The sequence below is a fragment of the Carlito syrichta genome, unplaced genomic scaffold, assembly GCF_000164805.1.
Source record: "Carlito syrichta isolate Samal-C Ts95f unplaced genomic scaffold, Tarsius_syrichta-2.0.1 Scaffold287711, whole genome shotgun sequence".
Taxonomy (NCBI): domain Eukaryota; kingdom Metazoa; phylum Chordata; class Mammalia; order Primates; family Tarsiidae; genus Carlito; species Carlito syrichta.
The window spans coordinates 177907-196802 of NW_007231807.1; the positions used below are offsets into that span (position 1 = coordinate 177907).

Consider the following 18896-nt stretch of genomic DNA (forward strand, 5'->3'; position numbering starts at 1 on the left):
CCAGTGACAGGCTTTACTTCATCTTCAATAATGTACTTTAATCCAATTTCCTCGTTCCACAGAATGACATTTTTAATTGCAGAAAAGTTCAATGTATTTCCGTGTTTAAAATTCTTCCACTGTTTTCTCTCCCCATGGGATAAACTCCAACCTCAGCATGCATTACAGGGCCCCATATTACCTAGGTATTACCTAGGTAACTGCTCTGAATGGCATTTCACATATTTCTCCAGTAGCTGGTGTTTTAAAAAGCCTGTGATCCCTCAACAATGTAATACGATTTCATTTGGGTCTTCACTCACGTGGGTCACTTTCCTCCCATCAACTGCCTGATGGATATCTATTATTCTTTATGACCCTGCTAAAGGATCAGGCTCTCTGGGAAGCTCTTACTAATTTCTTTGGGAAGATTCAGGTACTCCCCATCTTTTATGGTCTATAGCATCCTATATACACAATTCTGTTATAGCACTCCTTGCATGACATTTTAAACATTTCATAAATACGCATGACTTCTCACCAGTGTATACACAGAAGCCAGGATTTTATAATATTCATTCATTCACTGAGGTCTAGCATAAAGCTGGTACCTAGCTGGTACTTATTTAAATGCTAAAAGAATGAGTAATATAAAACAATGTAAGACTGCTATGGGAAACATCACTTGAAAAAAATATTGTTTATTTTAGAGTTGTGAGGTACAGTGGGCATTTTCTACATAAGCAGATTGCAAGCAAGTAAAGTTTGGGCTTCTAGCTGGCCCTCTCTCCCCATTAGTGGACCAGGTACTAACTTTCTTTTTGTATCAGAATTTCACATAAACAGACTGAAGTCAGCCTACCAAAGAGCAAAAGATAGCTACAGTCTCACTTTCTAAGAATATTTTGTATTAATACTAATGCAAACTGACAAAGTATTTTCATGTTTTTAAAATCCTTACTACCATAAAGTGTATACTCTATTAGTCATAGATAACCAGTCATAGGCAAACCAGAAAATAAATTTCTGGAGGTTTCCTTATTGTATACAATATTTAATGCAGTGTGGGTATTCAGAGCAATTGCTGAACTACCCCATGATCTTAGTTAATCAACAGCAGCTGTTAACCCAGAGGTGAAGAAACAACAATGAAGTTTTATTACCTAGCTAATGTCTGCAGGTAGAGACAAGGCATTTTCACAGGAAGATCCTCAGAAATACCCTCTTTCACACTGGGCAGCTGTGACTGGAATGGCTTTGCAGGATGGTAACACAGAATGCTTGGCTCCGCTGCACTGCTCAGGGACAGCAGGAAGAGTGCATTGGCTTTTATCACCTGGTGAGCTTCCATGGTGGGCAAGGCACGCGGGGTCTTGACTTGCATTGGCTTTCTCCTAGACTGTTTGACCTGACAAAGAAATAAATTGAAGCGACCTTTTCCCAATTATATTAAAATCTTTAATTTCTTTTTTTCTTTTTTTTTTTGTTTTTGAGTTGGAATCTCACTCTGTCGCCCAGACTGGAGTGCAGTGGCCGCTCCCAGCCACCGCAGCCTCAATCTACTGGACTCCAGCGATCCTTCCGCCTCAGCCTTCCGAGTAGCCGGAACTACAGGTGCATGCTACCACGCCCTGCTAGTTTTTGATTTATTGTAGAGGCGAGGTCTCGCCAAGTTGCCTGGGCGGGTCTCAAATCCATGGGCTCAGGCAATCCACTCACCTCGGCCTCCAAAGTGCTGGGATTACAGGCTGAGTCACCGAGCCCGACCTAAAATCCTTAATTTCTTAAGGTAAGTATTTTGACTTACTAATAAAAATTATTAAACATTATTTTATATTGAATACAAACTGTAGGACTTTCCTTTCCTTGGAAAGATTTAAAGCCTAATTAGTTAAATCTAAATGTAATTCTTTAAAAAAACAAAAAAGAATAATCTTGTTGTATGTTTAGCAAAATGTTTTAGTTAGGTGTGCCACTATAGTTAATAAATGACAGAGAAAGGAGATAAAGAATAGAGAAAAAATGAGCTGAAAAAGAGGAAGTAAAGAAAGAGTAGGCAAGGAGAAAAAGATGAACGTATGTGGAGAGTAGGAGACAATTAACAATAAAGAATTACACAACAAATATTTGTCAATAATTATACCATGGGTTAGATGTCTTGTATTATCCCGTTATGTAATTTATTTTTAACAGTAAAAACAGCTTAGTACAAATATTAAATCTGTATATTTTTCCATTATAAAAGTTGATTTTTAACATCAACTATGTAGATTTATCTGATGTGATAATGTGATTATAAAAAGGCATTTTTAAAGGTGTCTCTTTATCATTAACTGTATAGCCCAGAATAGAATAAAAATACCTTCTCCCTTGCAGCAGCCTGTTTTTCACGAAGGTATTTTTCTCTACAGCGATCACACACGAGATACCAAGTGCTTCCTCCTATGCCACCATCACCACAGTTACCAGCCCATCCTCCACAAAAATGCCCAATGCTATTGTAACCTTGTCCACCAGCATACCGGCCACAACCTTGAAACAATATAAAAAATAAATATTTAATACATTCAAAAGTCTTATAGTTTGATCGTTACTACTCATACACTAATGAAAGACTTACCTTTACAAAGCAAGAACAATACTGCGTCAAGTATCTGATTTTTTTTTTCCAGGCTATTAACTAATCATAAAAATACCTTACTTGACCAAAAAATAATCAATTAAATGAACCCAAAGATTAGAGGGACTCTATTTCTATACAGGCTTATTAAAAGAAACATAGATATGAGTACATTTATAGTTAAGTATGTCAATAAAAATAGGCAAAATAAGTAGAAAATATTCTAAAAGATTGACATTTTCAGGAATCACAGATTAAACATTTGAGGTGTTATATGTAGACAAAGAAAAAATTTAACCAAATTTGTATTAGGTGAACCAAGAATATCAGACAACGTTATAGGAATCCTTATTTACAGAAAATTCAGTTTGCTGATACAACAACTGACATCACTTCCATTGGAAAATTACCAGAGAAATCAGTATAAATCAATTTAATTTGCAATTTAATTTGAACAGGGAAACACTAAAATCAAAGGATATGCCTTGTGTGTACGGGCATGCCATTATTTTTATTGGGTGAGACACCTTAATGGCAACCTTTGGGTAGCACATACAATATTTCAAAATGTGCTACATTCAAAAGAAATAGTACTAAATGCCTGACCACTATACTATTAAAATTTCTTTACCTGCTTTCCACAAAATCTATATTGATAATACACTTTTAGAATGACATTCTAGGTTACTATAAACTCTGCATAGCAGTTTCCCTATACTGTGGCATAATTCATATATGGCCTAAGTTAAAAGTGACCTAGTTCCTTAAATAAAAAGGTATTTATTACATATAAAAATATATCCAACTATATCATTTACCTGGGTGAGCTTGTCTCATGTGATAGGTCACTGGGTACGGATGTGATTCGCCACATAGCTCACAGATGGTATCTTTCTCTGGTCCGCCTACTGCCAGCTGGGCCATTTCTCCAAACAAATTACCCCTGGGCCTAACTTCCGCCTTTTCTTTTTTCTTTTTTTCCTTTTTGGCCTTCTTATTCTCTTTCTCACACTCTTTCTTTTTAAGTACCGCACAGGAACCAGGACTTGGAAAAATCATATTCTGGGAAGCAGCTTTGATAGTAGCCAAAGAGATGTCTTCCCAAAAAGCCACCAAATGTTGTAAAGTTAAAGGAAGAGGAGATTTAGATTTCATTGTGTGATGCATGGACATTTCAAAAGTGGTTTCAGTTTTCCCATCCTCACATTTTTCATGCAGAGGTGGTTCCTTAAGCATAGACAACACCTTATTTTTGTTGATGCTACCCATCTTAGATATATCTGGTCCATGAGGTGCAATATTAAACATATTCAGGGCAGATGATATTTCCAATGAGTGTCTGTTTTTTAACTTGGTTTCCTTTTCCTCTGTAGGCTGTTGGCTATTTAAACTACTTCTTATAGGAGCATGTTCTTTGGAAAGTTCAGGATTAAACTTTAGGAAAGAAGAACAAGCCATTGCATCATGTACTATACCTTCATGCCACAGGAAGGAGGCAAAGACCGCTCTGGCACATTCAGCCACGGAAGGAGACATGGCTTGCTTGGCTGGCTCTAAAGGTTTGGATCCATCTCCTTTGAAAAGAAAACTAGATTTTTCTTTCTTGGGCCTGGTGTGTCTATTAGCACATTTCCGACTTATTTTGGGGGATGCTCTCATTTCCTGTTCATCTTTCAGTGGTGCTTTTCCTATGCTGAAATGAACTTTACTTGAACCTTCATCCACACTCTTAAATTCACTGCTTTCATCACAAGTGCTATCTGTTAGACTATTTGTTTTTAAAGTACTTGAGGTACAGACTTCAACCACTTCACTGTGGAGATTTTCCTGTACCACATGGGGAGAGGGAGCTCTGTTTTCAGATCCAGGGGAATCTGCAGAATCCTTTGGTACTGATTTTGGTTTTGGTGATGTTGACCGTCCCCTTAACGGTTCCGTGAGGGGCATTTTCTTCTTGCGGAGGGTGTCTGGATCAAGTGTATAAGAGTCTGATTTGGAACGTTCCCGAGGAGGATCAAGTTTTGTCTTAACAGGAGCAGTGCTTTTTTGAGGTAGATTTTTATCATGTGGTGAGGAGGAACGTGGAGAACTAGCACCTGATGGGCTAGACCTATTGGCTGGGAGAGTCTTTGGCTTAGGAGATGACGACCGAGAACCTGGTCCTGGGGATTCTGCTCTGAAGCTAGAAGACATTCTCCCATCAGTTTTCAGTGTCTGCAAGGTATTATGGTTGGGTGACAAGGACCTACTATGGGAATCTGACCTCAACTTTGCAGCGTCAGATTTTAACATGAGGGATTCACTAGCAGATAAACTTTCTGTACCCCTTGGTTTCTTCTGATCAGCAGTAGTCCGGCTCATACGTCCATCAGGTTTAAGTGATCTGCTGTGTTTAGAGGACAGTTCTGATTTTCCTGATGTAGAGGCTGGTCTAGAAGATGTTGAGATATTTCCTCGGTCACCTGTATGGCCCATTTCATAGTGAAACTTGTTAATAAAATTATAATTTACTGACAATTTAGTCACTAATTGTTGAAACAAAAACATAACTTCAAAATTTATATTGCCTGTCATACACAAAAATACTTGAAGAATAAAGGAAAAGAGGGGAAATATTTCTCATAAAATTCTTACATACAGCCATTACCACTAAAAACTACTTTCCTGGAAAATAGTCTCAAACAGACTGAATAATATCTTTGCACCAGTATGAATTATCAGTGATACTGAACCTCAGCCCTAAGACAAAAACTAATTTAAATTTAAATTTAATAAGAGGCTAGAAAGAGAAAAAAAAAAAAAACATAACTATTTTTTGAATAAAAAGCTATGAAAACATGTATTTTAAATATGAAGTAGTAGAGTGATACCTCACATCCTTAGGGTAATGGTAGATTTTTTTTGAATTATAAAACTAAATTTATATACACATTTCTTATTTTCAAGTGTATAAAATAAACACAATTAGGCTTAAAAGAGCTGCTTAGAAAACACTGTATTTATGATTGAATTAGAATAATTTATAATTAACACATAAATGCCCTAAAGCTATACATGTAATTCAGATACTTTACGATTTATAAACAGGTTGTATTCGGTAAGCTTAGCTGGTTAGAACTCAGAACCTGTGTCACCTTGAAAACCGAAGAAATGGTATGTTCCTCAAAATGAGTAGTACAGGTCTGAATTGTGAGCTCTCAAAACAAGGGGTCAGGAGAATGATAGAAAAGAGGATAAAAAGAAGGCCTGTCTCCCATTTCACGACAAAGCACTGGATATTTCTCCTTGGATACCATTTGTTTTTGGCATCCTGGCCTTCATTCAATGTCTCTCCTTCCTACTATTTTATACTGTCCTTTGAGGCAGTAGAGCCAAGGGTATTTTTGTTTTAAATTAGTGGTACAAACTTCAGTGTTAACTTTCCTCCTTAAAATTAAAACTCATACTGTTAGTGCAAGTGATATTAGGTTAGCTGCTAAGAGAAAAGCAATTTGACTGAAGGGATTCAAGTGGTATGAAAAAACGAAAGCCCATAAATCTTTCTAGAAGAATTTACATTTTTTGAGAGAGGGTTTCTACAAAATTGAGATGAACTTGCTAACTGGTTATAATTTTAGTTCTTTCTTTTCTTTCTTTCTTAGAGCTATGAACAAATTTGGATGATGTAGGAAAATGTATTTTTGCTTGCATATGTGTGTGTGTTAAGTGTGTACAGTCATACTCTAGTTTCACATTCTAGTGCTCCACTTGTCAGGAAATCATTGCTGTTAGAATCTGCAGAATCATCTTCATGGAAGGTCCTCAAGGGCAGGTAATTTTGTCTATTATTTTTATTGTTGTCCTAGTATACAGTAGGTCCTAGTATACAGTAGGTGCTCAATAAATATTTATTGCTTAGAATAGGTCCTAGTATACAGTAGGTGCTCAATAAATATTTATTGAATGAGTAATAAATTCCTATTCTCTCATTTAAAAAATTTTATTATTCCAAATTTTTCAGATACTCTGAGAGTTCACTTTTTACAATGATGGCTCCTAAGGCCCCAGGGCTGAGGTGACAGTAGTCAGTGTTGTAAAAGGGTTAGATGTGAGTTGGGTAATTGTATAGTAAATTAATAGAGCATAGCAAGTAGCCTGTTTAGGACATACTAATGAATTAAATATTCATTTTAATTGCAACATGTCAATGCTTTGGATAATTATTCTTGTTCTTTGGATAAATAAAATTAACTAAATTAAACATATTGCTCTTCAGTGTCTCAATTCTATCATGAATTTCCTTTATCATATATGTGCCACAAATGCTGTAAGAGCTTAGGTTAAATTTTGGAGGAAAATGGTGAAAAAAAATCATAAATATGGAATTCTAGATATTGATGCTCTCTTGGGAGAACACAGATAGCAAACAGCTGTGATCCTGATAAACAAGTACTCTCAGAAGGTTCAAAAGTAGTTTAAAAAAATAGTTGCCCATTTCTTCTTATTGAACTAGTAATAGTATAAAGCAAATTTTATAAAAAATTGTATTTGGTAGCATTAGACATCAGTCTAGTCATGATAATGTTCAGTAAGTGGTATTTGGAGTATTAGTTTTTTGCTATTAAGAGTTGGAAACATTTTTAATGCCTTTATCATCACATTTATTTCAGAAGCTGAACCATACTCAATAGGGAAGCTAGACAAATAGGTAGTAAATCTTTTATAGTTGGTACCTGTCTCTCCAAAAAATCAGTTTGTGAACTGAGAGAGGTTTTCTCTCTAATTTACAAAAAAAAAGGACTTGTTTTAGAATTCCTAACAGAACGGAAAGTTACTAACAAGGATTATCTACTACCTGTTTTATATGTGTCCTAATGGCTGACCTGCACATCTGCATGCAAAGGAATGGTGAATACAGGCTGATGCTACATCTAATTCAGCAGTTTTTACATTCACAGTGGTAGGTATTTCCTCATAGTGGAAATATTCTCTGTGGCTGGTTGGACAATGGAATCTGTTAAATACAGGAATGCCACTTGTGATACATGAGCAAAAAAGTTTGTTAATCAGAGAGTGTTAGAAAGCATAAATATTTGTATATTTCATTCTTATATTTCTAATAGTGGCAAATATTTTCTTAAGACCAGTAAATGGTGATAGCTAAACATCTGTTGCAGTTCAAGTACATAAATAATGGCAGAAGTATTTCTTTCTGAGATGTATTTTTCAAATTATAATTAATTTTTTGGAAAAATTTATTTTTAAAATATATATATTTTAAAAAAGACTATGTTAAGTTTGTTAAGTGAGGTAAGCCTATGTGCTAACTAATTTATGCTTATCTATTTTTATTTGGGCTTGAAATATTTTGCAGCATGTAATAAATATTAAAAATTGTCATGTTAGGTTGCTCAAAATATTAATAAATATAAACACTTCATCAAAAATCTTCAGACTATACATGATACTTTCACAATCATCTCTCAATTTAGTTTGATGATTATACATATACTAGGTAAATTTAAGTGATAAAAGGCAAAAATTTTTCTAACCTCAAAGGAATCCTGAAGATATAATACTTATAGGACAAGAACAAGAATTTAGTGCATTCAAAAAAATTAAATATAACTGAACATGTTAATTGTTAAGTATGCATTCGCTAAATGACTTGCATGATTTTTTAAATGCCCAAATCATAAATTATCAGGTTGTATATTATAATGTACCATATTAAAATATTATACTGTAATATATTGTAATACATGACAGGTTACACGATACTATAAGCTACTACATACAATACTATGTCCTACTATGTCTTTACATACTATATCGATCAGGTTATATAATACTACTTACTATAGTTTATGTTCTGTTTATATATTTACTTCATACTGTCAATTGTTCAAAGGAGAAATATAAAACTGCCTTACCCATTTCTAAGAAAATAATTGGTTACTTGAAAAACTTGTGCATTATAAGAGGGGGGACCCAAGAATACATGCAATTTACTTATAAAAAAATTGTGTATTTATTCTTACATGTTTAAACTTCAGTCACTTTCAAAGCACTCTCTGTTTGACAAAATACACCTATCGAGGTGCTTTTTCCACTGCTCAAAACAGTTTTTGAACTAGTCAATTTTGGTGCCTTTTGGTGCCTGTGTTTTTTGTTTTCACCTCATCCACATTGGGAAAATATTTCCCTTTAAGGGCTTTTTTCATCCAGGGAAACAAAAAAAAAAGCTGCTCAGGGTGAGATCAGGTAAATAGGGAGGGTAAGGCACAGAAGCAATGCCATTTTTGGTCAAAAACTGCTGAACACTCAGTGTGGCACAGGCAGGCACATTGTCATGCTGGAAGAACCAGTTACCTGTTTGCCACAACTCAGGATGTTTCTCCCACAAATCATGACGCAACCTTCTCAAAACTTCCAGATAAAAACTTTGGTTGATCATTTGATCCAGAGGAACAAATTTTGAGTGTACTACAAGGGGCTCGCCCTCCAAAAGATAATTCCAGTTTCTTGGGGGATCCCCCTCATATTAGTCATTGCTACAAAAGTTTTTGATACATTTTCTCAAAACACAAGGTTTTAAAAGTTTAATTAAATATTACTTTAAGGTAGAAATATGTGAGTAGGCACCTATAGATCTTTTAAAAGACCAAAAATGTGTGCGTGAGCATGTGTTTGTGTATTTGAGTTGGGGGTCTCACCCAGGCTGGAGTGCAATGGTACAATCACAGTTCACACACCACAGTCTACTCTCCTGGGCTGAAGGAATCCACCCTCCTTAGACTCCCAAGTAGCTGGGACTACAGGCACATGCCACCATGCCCAGCTAATTCTTTTTTTTTTTTGAGTTGGAGTCTCACTTGGTTGCCCAGACTGGAGTGCAGTGGCCACTCCCGGCCACCGCAGCCTCGCTTGCTGGGCTCCAGCAATCCTTCCGCCTCAGCCTTCCGAGTAGCCGGAATTACAGGCATGCGCTACCATGCCCGGCTGATTTTTTTTTAATTTATTGTAGAGATGAGATCTCGCTGCCCAGGTGGGTCTCGAACCCGCGGACTCAGGCAATCCACTCACCTCAGCCTCCCAAAGGCACGGGATTACAGGCTGAGCCACCGAGCCTAGCTGCCCAGCTAATTCTTAAAAAAAAATTTTTTTTGTAGAGACAAGGTCTCACGATGTTACCCAGTATGGTCTTGAACTCCTAGACTCAAGTAGTCCTCCCGACTTGGCCTCCTAAAGTGCTAGGATTACAGGCATGAGCCACCATGCCTGGCCCAAAAGCATATTTTTAAACTGCCTAAAATTCTGTCAACTGTCAATAGTTTAAACATTTCTAGGATTTAATACTAAGTCACTAGGAAACTACTTTAGGAAGATTCATGCCAGACAGTGCAGGGGTGTGTGTGTGTGTGTGTATGTGTGTGTGTGTAATATAATATGCACACACACAAGTCCTAATAACTACATTAAAATACAAAACTTTAAGTTAATTATCAAAATGTTTCTCATAAAAACCCAAAATAGCAAAAAATTTTTTTTTACATTATGTAACAAGTAAATAAGTTTAAGATTAATCCTATGGCGTGATATTCTTACAGGTCACGATATCTTTCCACCTTATACATATATCATCTTCTTCTGAGAATGACTTTAAGAATTCCCCCAATTAGGCATTTCTTTCTATGTACCTACTTTATTTTTTAAACTCTTATAAAGGTTTAAAATTAAATAAGTAATATTTAACTTACAGATATAATAAATATGCATAGCAATTACAATAATCTATACTAATTACTGAATTGAAACATCATAAATTACCCAAATACATAAAAATGTTTAAATGATAAACTTTAATTTTTAAAAATGGAATGGGGTGAAGATGACTGAGGTGAACTAAAATTTCTTTATTGACACTTTCTACATTCATTAAGAATGGCCCATCCATGGATGCATGTATACCCACCCTTGAGTTTGTGAGACAGAGATGAGAGAGCAGAGGCAGGCCCAGCTACACCATAATTTTTGTAAATGCGCTCACGAGAAGCAAGGTTGCGAGATGGAGATTCTACAGTGGAAAACATTGGCAAAGAAGCAGCACAGATTCAATGGAAAAAAAAATTTAGCAGAGAACACAAGCAAAAACAAAGCATTTCAAATGATATGCAACTATAAACTGTTATTTCAAAGTTTATATTCTGCTAAATTTTTCAGCTAGCTTTTATTACTCTAGAACTAAAAACAAAGGTCAAATGAATTAAGATTAATAATATGTCCATGTATGTGAACTTAAAAGTCCGTAAGGCTCATAGCTTTGATAAATCAAATTTGAGCATTTCCTTTTAGACTAATATTCCTTTAGCTCAATTTTATTTAATTTGGTGTTCATTTACTTATAAATAAAGGTTTATAAGTAATTTTTTTAAAACAGAAGATAAATGTTACTTACAGTTGACAAACCTATTGTCATTTGGTTTTCTGCATGTACACATTACTCTAATTTTCTAGTATGTATCTCAGACATTTATGTATGACTGCTTTTCTGAATGATCTTTAGCAATATTTAGTGCTTATTTTGTAGATCCTACCTCTGAGAGATCAAATTTTGTTTATAAAGTCTTACAACACAAAGCAAATAAAATTTACAAGTCACTGAAAAATGTTAGACATGTCAATGATTTATCATGCAGAAAATGAAGTACTTAATATTAAATAATTTTTTTCAAAGAATTAACAAAACCTTAGTGTCATCTTTCAAAAACAAGCTGCAAACATCTCCACATGAACCTGGAAAAAACTCATTGTATATAAAATGTTAACTCATGGCAACTAAAGCAAAATCAGTTTGCTGAAATAAATTTAGTTAATAAGGAGGTAATATTTTAATACTTTTGAAATAAAAAACTTGATACAACACACACATTTCTTAAAATAATAAAAGTACTGCTTTTGACTGATTCATTATTACAACCAAGATTAAAGATGAACGGCTTATAAATTAAGAAATCATTTGATGTAAGTATCGAGTTTATATTATGTGTCAGACATCATTCTAGGCATTGGAGATACAATAATGAAGAGAAACGAAGTCCCTGCTGTTGTCAAGTTTATATTCAGGTGAAAGAAGAGAGAGAATAAACAAATAAGTATACACTGTATCAGGTGCTGATAAATTTGGGAGTCATATGTTTCCAGATGCTGGGTAATACTGCATGACAGGACACCACCACAGGGAGTGACACAAGAAGAGGTCAAAGCCCCAGGACATTCCTGGGAAGATAGAATAGATGAGGATGCAGAAAGGTGACCAGAGGTGAGCAGAAAGTGACGCAGAAAATATCCAGCAGGCAAATAAAAGTGTTTCTAGGAAGAAACAGAGATCAATTATGTCAAATACTCCTGACAGACCAAGTAACATAGGATCTTAGAACTGACCACTGAATTTGGCAACACAAGCGTCATTGACTCCAACCGTTTCTGTGGATAAGGACTAAAGATCAAATGCAGTGGGTTCATGAGGGAGTAGGAGGATTGGATAGAGAGACAGGGACATGCATATCATAAAAACCATCTTAACCCAAGTTTCTAAAATGTTAAATTTTTAATATTTTTGAGCATACTTTGTTTTGAACAAATCTATAATCCCCAAAGATGTCTGGTGCTATAAAAGGAATTCTTGTGCTATTTAATTATCATAGAATTCAGAGTCTGCAGCTATCACGGAAACTATCAGTTCAGAGGGTATTATGTTTCTCTTCAAGAGATGTACTAGAAAGGTGGCAGTTTCCGAATGGAAGAGTTAATTCACAGGAAGTTCAACCTGCCAATGTAGGAATCTAGCCTCCTAGCCTGGCTGCTAAAATCTGTGAAGACCAAGTTTGCAGGAGAACACAGGAGCAGAAAACCAGAAAAATCCATCGTAACTGGAAGCACTCATAAGCATAAATGTGAAAAACTACAAGGACACTTGTAAGATAAGTTGTTAGAGATTTAAGGGCAAATTCCTGCAAAAGAGTTTGGAGAAAAAATGGCCTTGAGTCAATATGTTACAAAGCCTAAAGTGATTGAATTCCTAGGTATAATTTAGAATGAAGAAAGAAGAAACATCTTTGAAATGAAAGTCTAAAAAGTGTTCTTGTTAAATGAAATTAAGACATGAAATTAAAGGAAAGTTTTCACTGGAAACAACACTTATTCTACACATTACATTTCTATAAACTCTGCTCATGTTTTAACATACTTTCATAAAGTTACAGTTAGTTCTTAAAAATATTTATATTTCACAATGTTCCTGAGCCATCAAAGAGCCTCATCAACAACTACTCTCCCTGATCTGACACAGGCAATTTATAATGTTGTGGCAGGGGCTGGTCAGAAAGATGGTGGCTGAGCCAGTCGGATTATGTGAGTCCCTGTGAGTGAGTGTATGGAAAATTTTGTGTATGCGCTGGTGAGTGAGTGGGCGTGTGAGTGGCTGACTGAGTGAGGGCTAGGGAGCTAACAGCCAGGGCTCTCCTGGTGCAGCAGCTGGTGCCACAGTGGCTGGGCTTGGACCCTAGCAATTCCCGGGACACAGAAGCTGAACACTGTTTTCTTTCTTTCTTTCTTTTTTTGTAAATCAACAAACCCTTCCTGGGAAGAAAATGCTGGGAGACACTGTCTAAGTGGGGACTCATGAGCAAGTGTCCAGGCCCCTGGTGCAACAGCTGGTGCTGCAGCTTCTCTGCTTTGTCCTTGGCTTTTTTCCCTGGACACAGAAGCCATTGTTTTTTTTTTTAACGGACAAAAGTGACAGGAGAAAATATCCTCCCAGGCTCTCCCCCACTGGTGCAGCAGGAGAGAGACTGCCAGCTCCTGGCTTTGCCTCACCTCTTCAGTGCCTGGCAGGGCACTGGCAGCAGGAGCTGTGGAGGGAGCCCAGAGGCAAAGTTCCACGGAAGAGGACAAGAGAGGCACCCCACCACCATCTTGAAGGCAGGGAAGGAAAGTGCTCTGACTTGCTCACCACGGAGCAACAGACCCAATCTCTGTAACTGGCGGAACAACTACTCAGGGATTGATCGTGACCCAGAGGGATTATCCTAAAAGCACAAACTTTGGAAAGATCTGACAAATGCTGAGTTCCAGGTGCCCAAACCCCTACCTTGATCCAGCCCTGGGACAAAGGGTGTGGCCAGAAAAGGACAAAGAAGAACTCCAAAGAGATCAGTGGTGAGTCCGGGGCTGACCCAAACCCTTATGTCCTTAGTAATCCTCTGGATGTCAGACCTACACAGCTGGGCTACCAATGGGAAGGACAAACCCAGGCAAAGCCTGGACATCAGTCATAATAAGAGAACTCCACTCCAGGATAAGCCTGGCAGCACACGATCACCCCTTTGAGTAAATACCTGGGGAAGAGACAATCCCGTATCTCCCCATCAGAGGAGATCTCCCTGACATAAGAGAGTGGGAGGGGAGGACTACAGCCCCACACACCTCCATTGCCCCTCCTCCATCCCTGCTTCAGACACTGAGGAGAGAGTGAAAGAGGTGGCTCTGTTGGAGAGCCCTGATTAGAGGAATAATGACAGAGCTTGCCACAAGAGAGCATGGTTTTTTTCTTTTTTTTCAATTTTTAAAAAAATTTACAAAATTTTTTTGACTGTTTATTAATTCATCTATTTTACAAATATTTTTTCTTTGTGCATGAATGTGTATGTGAGGGTTTGATCTGCTGCCCCCCCAATATTTTTTCTTTTCTTTTTCTGTTTCTTTCTTCTTTTACTTGTCATTTTCTGTTTATGGGTGTATGTGAATGATGAGCGTTCATCTTATTTTGTTGTTGTTGTTGGTTTGTTTTTGCTCTATGGTTCTGGGGATTTTTATTTTCATTTCTTATAGTTTAAGGTATGTGTCAATATATGTGTGAGGGTTCAACCTGAATTCCATTTTTTCACCCCTCTGGTCTTTCTGATTTTCTCTCTATTCACTTTATGCTAGGCATGTGTATGTGTGTGTGTGTGTGTGTGTGTTTAGTTTTCTTGGTTTGTTGCTGTTTTTGTTTGTTAGGTAACAATAGGTAACTTTGTCGTTATTCCAGTTTGTTTTGGGGTGTGTGCATATGTCTGTGTGTGTGTTCAATTATTTTTTCCACTGACTTCTGCTTTGCATCATCATAAAGAGTGGGTAGTGGGGAGTTGGTCTCAGGGAACACATACCAAAATAAGTGAACATTGTAATTTGCAAGTAGTTTCTGAATCCTAGCATCCCACCTCTACTTTATTTGAATTTCAAAAACTACAAGAGACAGCAAGGCTTCCCATCCACCATCCTATTTCAGAATAGAACAAATCCAGAGTCTGGATCAGGGAAGAATAGAAGACTGAGTAAACATCAAAAGGGAAAGCCTCTCCCACTGACACTGAATAACAGAACTAAACAGAAAAACAGGAGATCTATCACAAATGAGGAAAAATCAAAGGAAGACCTCAGGCAATTTCTAGTGTACCAAAGACAAAACTCCTGAAAAATCAGACCTGGGTGCCCAAACAATGGAAGACATCAACAACTGACCCCAGAATATGACAGAGATTAGGGAATGGATGGAAAGAGTGAATATGACTCAAGAAAGATAAGATACAACACTGAAAGAACTTGTAACAGAAGTTTAGGCAATAAAATATTTCATCCAGGAAATAAATAATATGACAAGCATGGAAAGCAGAATTAATCTAGCTGAAGAAAGAATCTCAGAACTTGAAGACCAGAACACGGAATTAACCCAATCTGTAAAAAAACATAGAAAGATGACTCAGAAAGAAAGAACAAAGCCTACAAGAGATGTGCGATTATATCAAGAGGCCGAACCTATGCCTGATTGTTATCCCAGAAGAAAAAACGAAATGAAGAACAACTTGGAGCAAGCATTCCAGGAGGTAATCCAAGGAAACTTTCCCCATCTCACCAGAGATATGACCAGCCAAGCACAAGAGATACAGAGAACCCCCACAAGACACTAAATGAGAAGACTAGCCCCTAGACACATAGTAATTCGCCTACACAAAGTAGGCACAAAAGATAAAAATCCTAAAGGCAGCAAGAGAGAAAGGTCAGACTACTTACCAGGGAAAATCAAACAGAATAGTAGCAGATCTGCCTGCAGAAGCACTACAAACATGAAGGGACTGGAGCCCTATATTCAAACTCAACCAAGAATTTCCTATCCAGTCAAGCTCAGCTTCATCAGTGATGGAGAATTAAAATTCTTCCCAGACATACAATTCCTAAGAGATTTTGCAGCTTCCATACCAGCTCACAGGAAACACTTAAAAAGGCATTAAGTACAGAAGAAAGAAAAAAAAGAATGGCCACACACTTCCCAAGAGAACAGCAGAGCACAGAATCAGCAGAGAAAACAGCACAACAAGAAACTTGAAAACACGCACATACATTAACCCCAAAGCCAAAAGAAAACAACAAACAAAGAAAAAACTTTATAAGAACTTCATGACAATGATAAACAATCACATTTCAATAATCAGCCTGAGTGTGAATGGATTAAATGCACCACTGAAAAAACAAAGAATGGCAAACTGGATAAGAAATCATGACACAATTATTTGCTACATCCCAGAGACTCATCTCACTATAAGGGATGCACACAGACTCAAAGTTAAAGGATGGGAAATGAGTTTCCAGACAAATGGATCACAAAAGAAGGCAGGAGTTGCAATCTTCGTATCAGACAAAACAACCTTTAAGCTATCAAAAATTTAAAAAGATGCAAAAGGATTCTACATAATGATAAAAGGTTCAATCCATCAACAAGAAACATCCATCCTAAACATATATGCACCCAACACAGGAGCACCAGCATTTATGAAGCAACTAATAAGTAAACTAAAAAAAGATATTGACTCTAACACTGTTCTAGCAGGGGACTTGAATACCCCACTAACAGCCCTCCATAGATCATCGAGGGAAAAAATCAACAAGGAGATCCAGAACCTAAACTTGACAATCGACCAAATGGACTTAATAGATACATACAGATTATTCCACCGAACAACCACAGAATATACATTGCTCATCACCACAGGGAACATACTCCAAGATCAATCCTTGGTCATAAATTAAGCATAAACAAATTCCATAAGGTTCAAATCTTGCCATGCACACTCTCAGACTACAGTAGGATAAAAATAAGTAATCAACATCAACAACATTTTCCCAAAGCCCACAAAGACATGGAAACTAAATAGCATGATGCTGAACTACTGGGTCAACACTGAACTCAAAGCAGAAATTAAAAGATTCCTGGAAATGAATGAATGAAGAAACATCTTACCGAAACCTCTGGGGGATGCCATGAAAGCAATTCTAAGAGGGGAATTTAGATCTCTATGAGCACACATTAAAAAAAAGGAAAGATTACAAATGAAGAGCCTAACAAATCACCTAAGGGAGCTGGAAAGTGAAGACCACCAAAACCCCAACCTTAACAGAGGAATCCAAATCACCAAAATAAGAGCCCAAATACGGGACATAGAAGACAAAAGTACACAGAAAACACCAACAAAACAAAAAGCTAGTTCTTTGAAAGAATTAACAAGATTGATGGACCCCTAGCCAGAATGACCAACAAAAAGAGAGAAAAAGCCCAAATAAACACAATCAGAAATACAAATGATCAAATCACAATTGACCCTGAAGAAATAAAAAAGATTATCAGTGATTACTGGGTACACCTATATGGAAACAAACTTGATAACTTAAATGAAATGGAGGACTTTCTGACATCACACAACCTCCCCAGGTTGAAACAAGAAGACATTGAGACACTACATAGACCAACAACAACCCAGAAAATTAACTCTGTCATATGAAAATTACCTACAAAAAAAAAAAAAAGCCCTGGATGGCTTTCCAGCAGAATTCTATAAAACGTACAAGAGGGAGCTAATACCAATCCTTCTGAAAGTATTCCAGGCATTTGAGTTAGATGGAATTCTCCCCAAACCATTTTACAAAGCTAACATCACACTAATGCCCAATCCGGGTAAAGATCCAACAAAAAAAGATAATTACAGACCAATATCCCTTATCAACATAGATGCAAAAATCCTCAACAAGATTCCAGCAAATTGGATCCAAAAACATATCTCAAAAATCATCCACCATGACCAAGTAGGTTTCATCCCCAAGATGCTGAACTGGTTCAACATTTGCAAGACCTAAATATAATTAAATACATCCACAGACTTAAAAACAAGAAACACGTGATTACATCATTAGATGCAGAGAAAGCTTTTGATAAAATCCAGCATCCCTTCTTGATAAAAACCCTCAAACACCTAGGTATAGAAGGAACATACCTCAAAATAGTAAGTGCCATCTATGATAAAACCACAGCTAACACATTGCTAAATGGACAGAAACTGGCAACATTTCCACCAAAAACTGGAATAAGACAAGGTTGCCTACTGTCACCTAACTTTTTTAACATTGTGTTAGAAGTCCTAGCTTGGGCAATTAGAAACTGGGGGTCTCCAAATAGGAAAACAGAAAGTCAAATTATCACTCTTTGCTGATGATATGATCCTATACCTTGAAAATCCAAGAGAATCTGTCAAAAACCTGCTTATACTGTTAAAGGACTTCGGCAAAGACTCAGGGTACAAAATAAATATGCAAAAGACAGTTGCATTCCTATACACCACAACAAGCAGGCAGAGACCCAATTAAAAGCAAAATCCCATTTACAATAGCCCCACACATAAAAAATGAAATACCTTGGCATCTTCCTAACCAGAGAAGTGAAAGACCTTTACGATGAGAACTACAAACCACTGCTCAAGGAAATCCAAGAAAATACAAACAAAAGGAAAAATATTCCAAGCTCATGGATAGGAAGAATCAACATTGTTGATTCATATGGATACATAAACAACCATGAATAGTCAAAACAATCCATAACAGAAGACACAAAACAGGAGGTATTACACTTCCAATTTCAAACTTTACTATAAGGTTACAGTAATCCAAACAGCCTGGTATTGGTACAAGAACAGGCACATAGAGCAATAGAACAGGACAGATATTCTGGAAGCAAAGCCTTAGTTTCTCAACCAACTCATCCTACACAAAGCCTCCAACAACAACCACTGGGGCTGGAGAACCTATTCAATAAATGGTGCTGGGAAAACTGGCTGCTCACACGCAGAAGATTGAAACAGGACCCCGACCTATCACCATACACAAAAATCAACTCTAAATGGATCAAAGACCTAAACATAAAACCTCAAACTATAAGAATCTCAGAAAACGC

The 18896-nt window shown here is 36.8% G+C and overlaps 1 protein-coding gene across 2 annotated transcripts in view; it reads right to left on the reverse strand.

Moving 5' to 3' along the window:
* MYCBP2 (MYC binding protein 2, E3 ubiquitin protein ligase) overlaps nt 1-18896 on the reverse strand; it is a 183012-nt gene that overhangs the window by 55926 nt on the left and 108190 nt on the right. The window contains exons 38-41 of one of the 2 annotated variants that reach the window (XM_021709915.1): nt 10554-10655; nt 3418-5061; nt 2342-2511; nt 1143-1387 (exon numbers count right to left, since the gene is read on the reverse strand). In XM_021709915.1, the coding sequence (XP_021565590.1) occupies nt 1143-1387; nt 2342-2511; nt 3418-5061; nt 10554-10655 (2161 nt within the window). The remainder of the gene's footprint in view (nt 1-1142; nt 1388-2341; nt 2512-3417; nt 5062-10553; nt 10656-18896) is intronic. The other variant, XM_021709917.1, reaches the window with a different exon arrangement.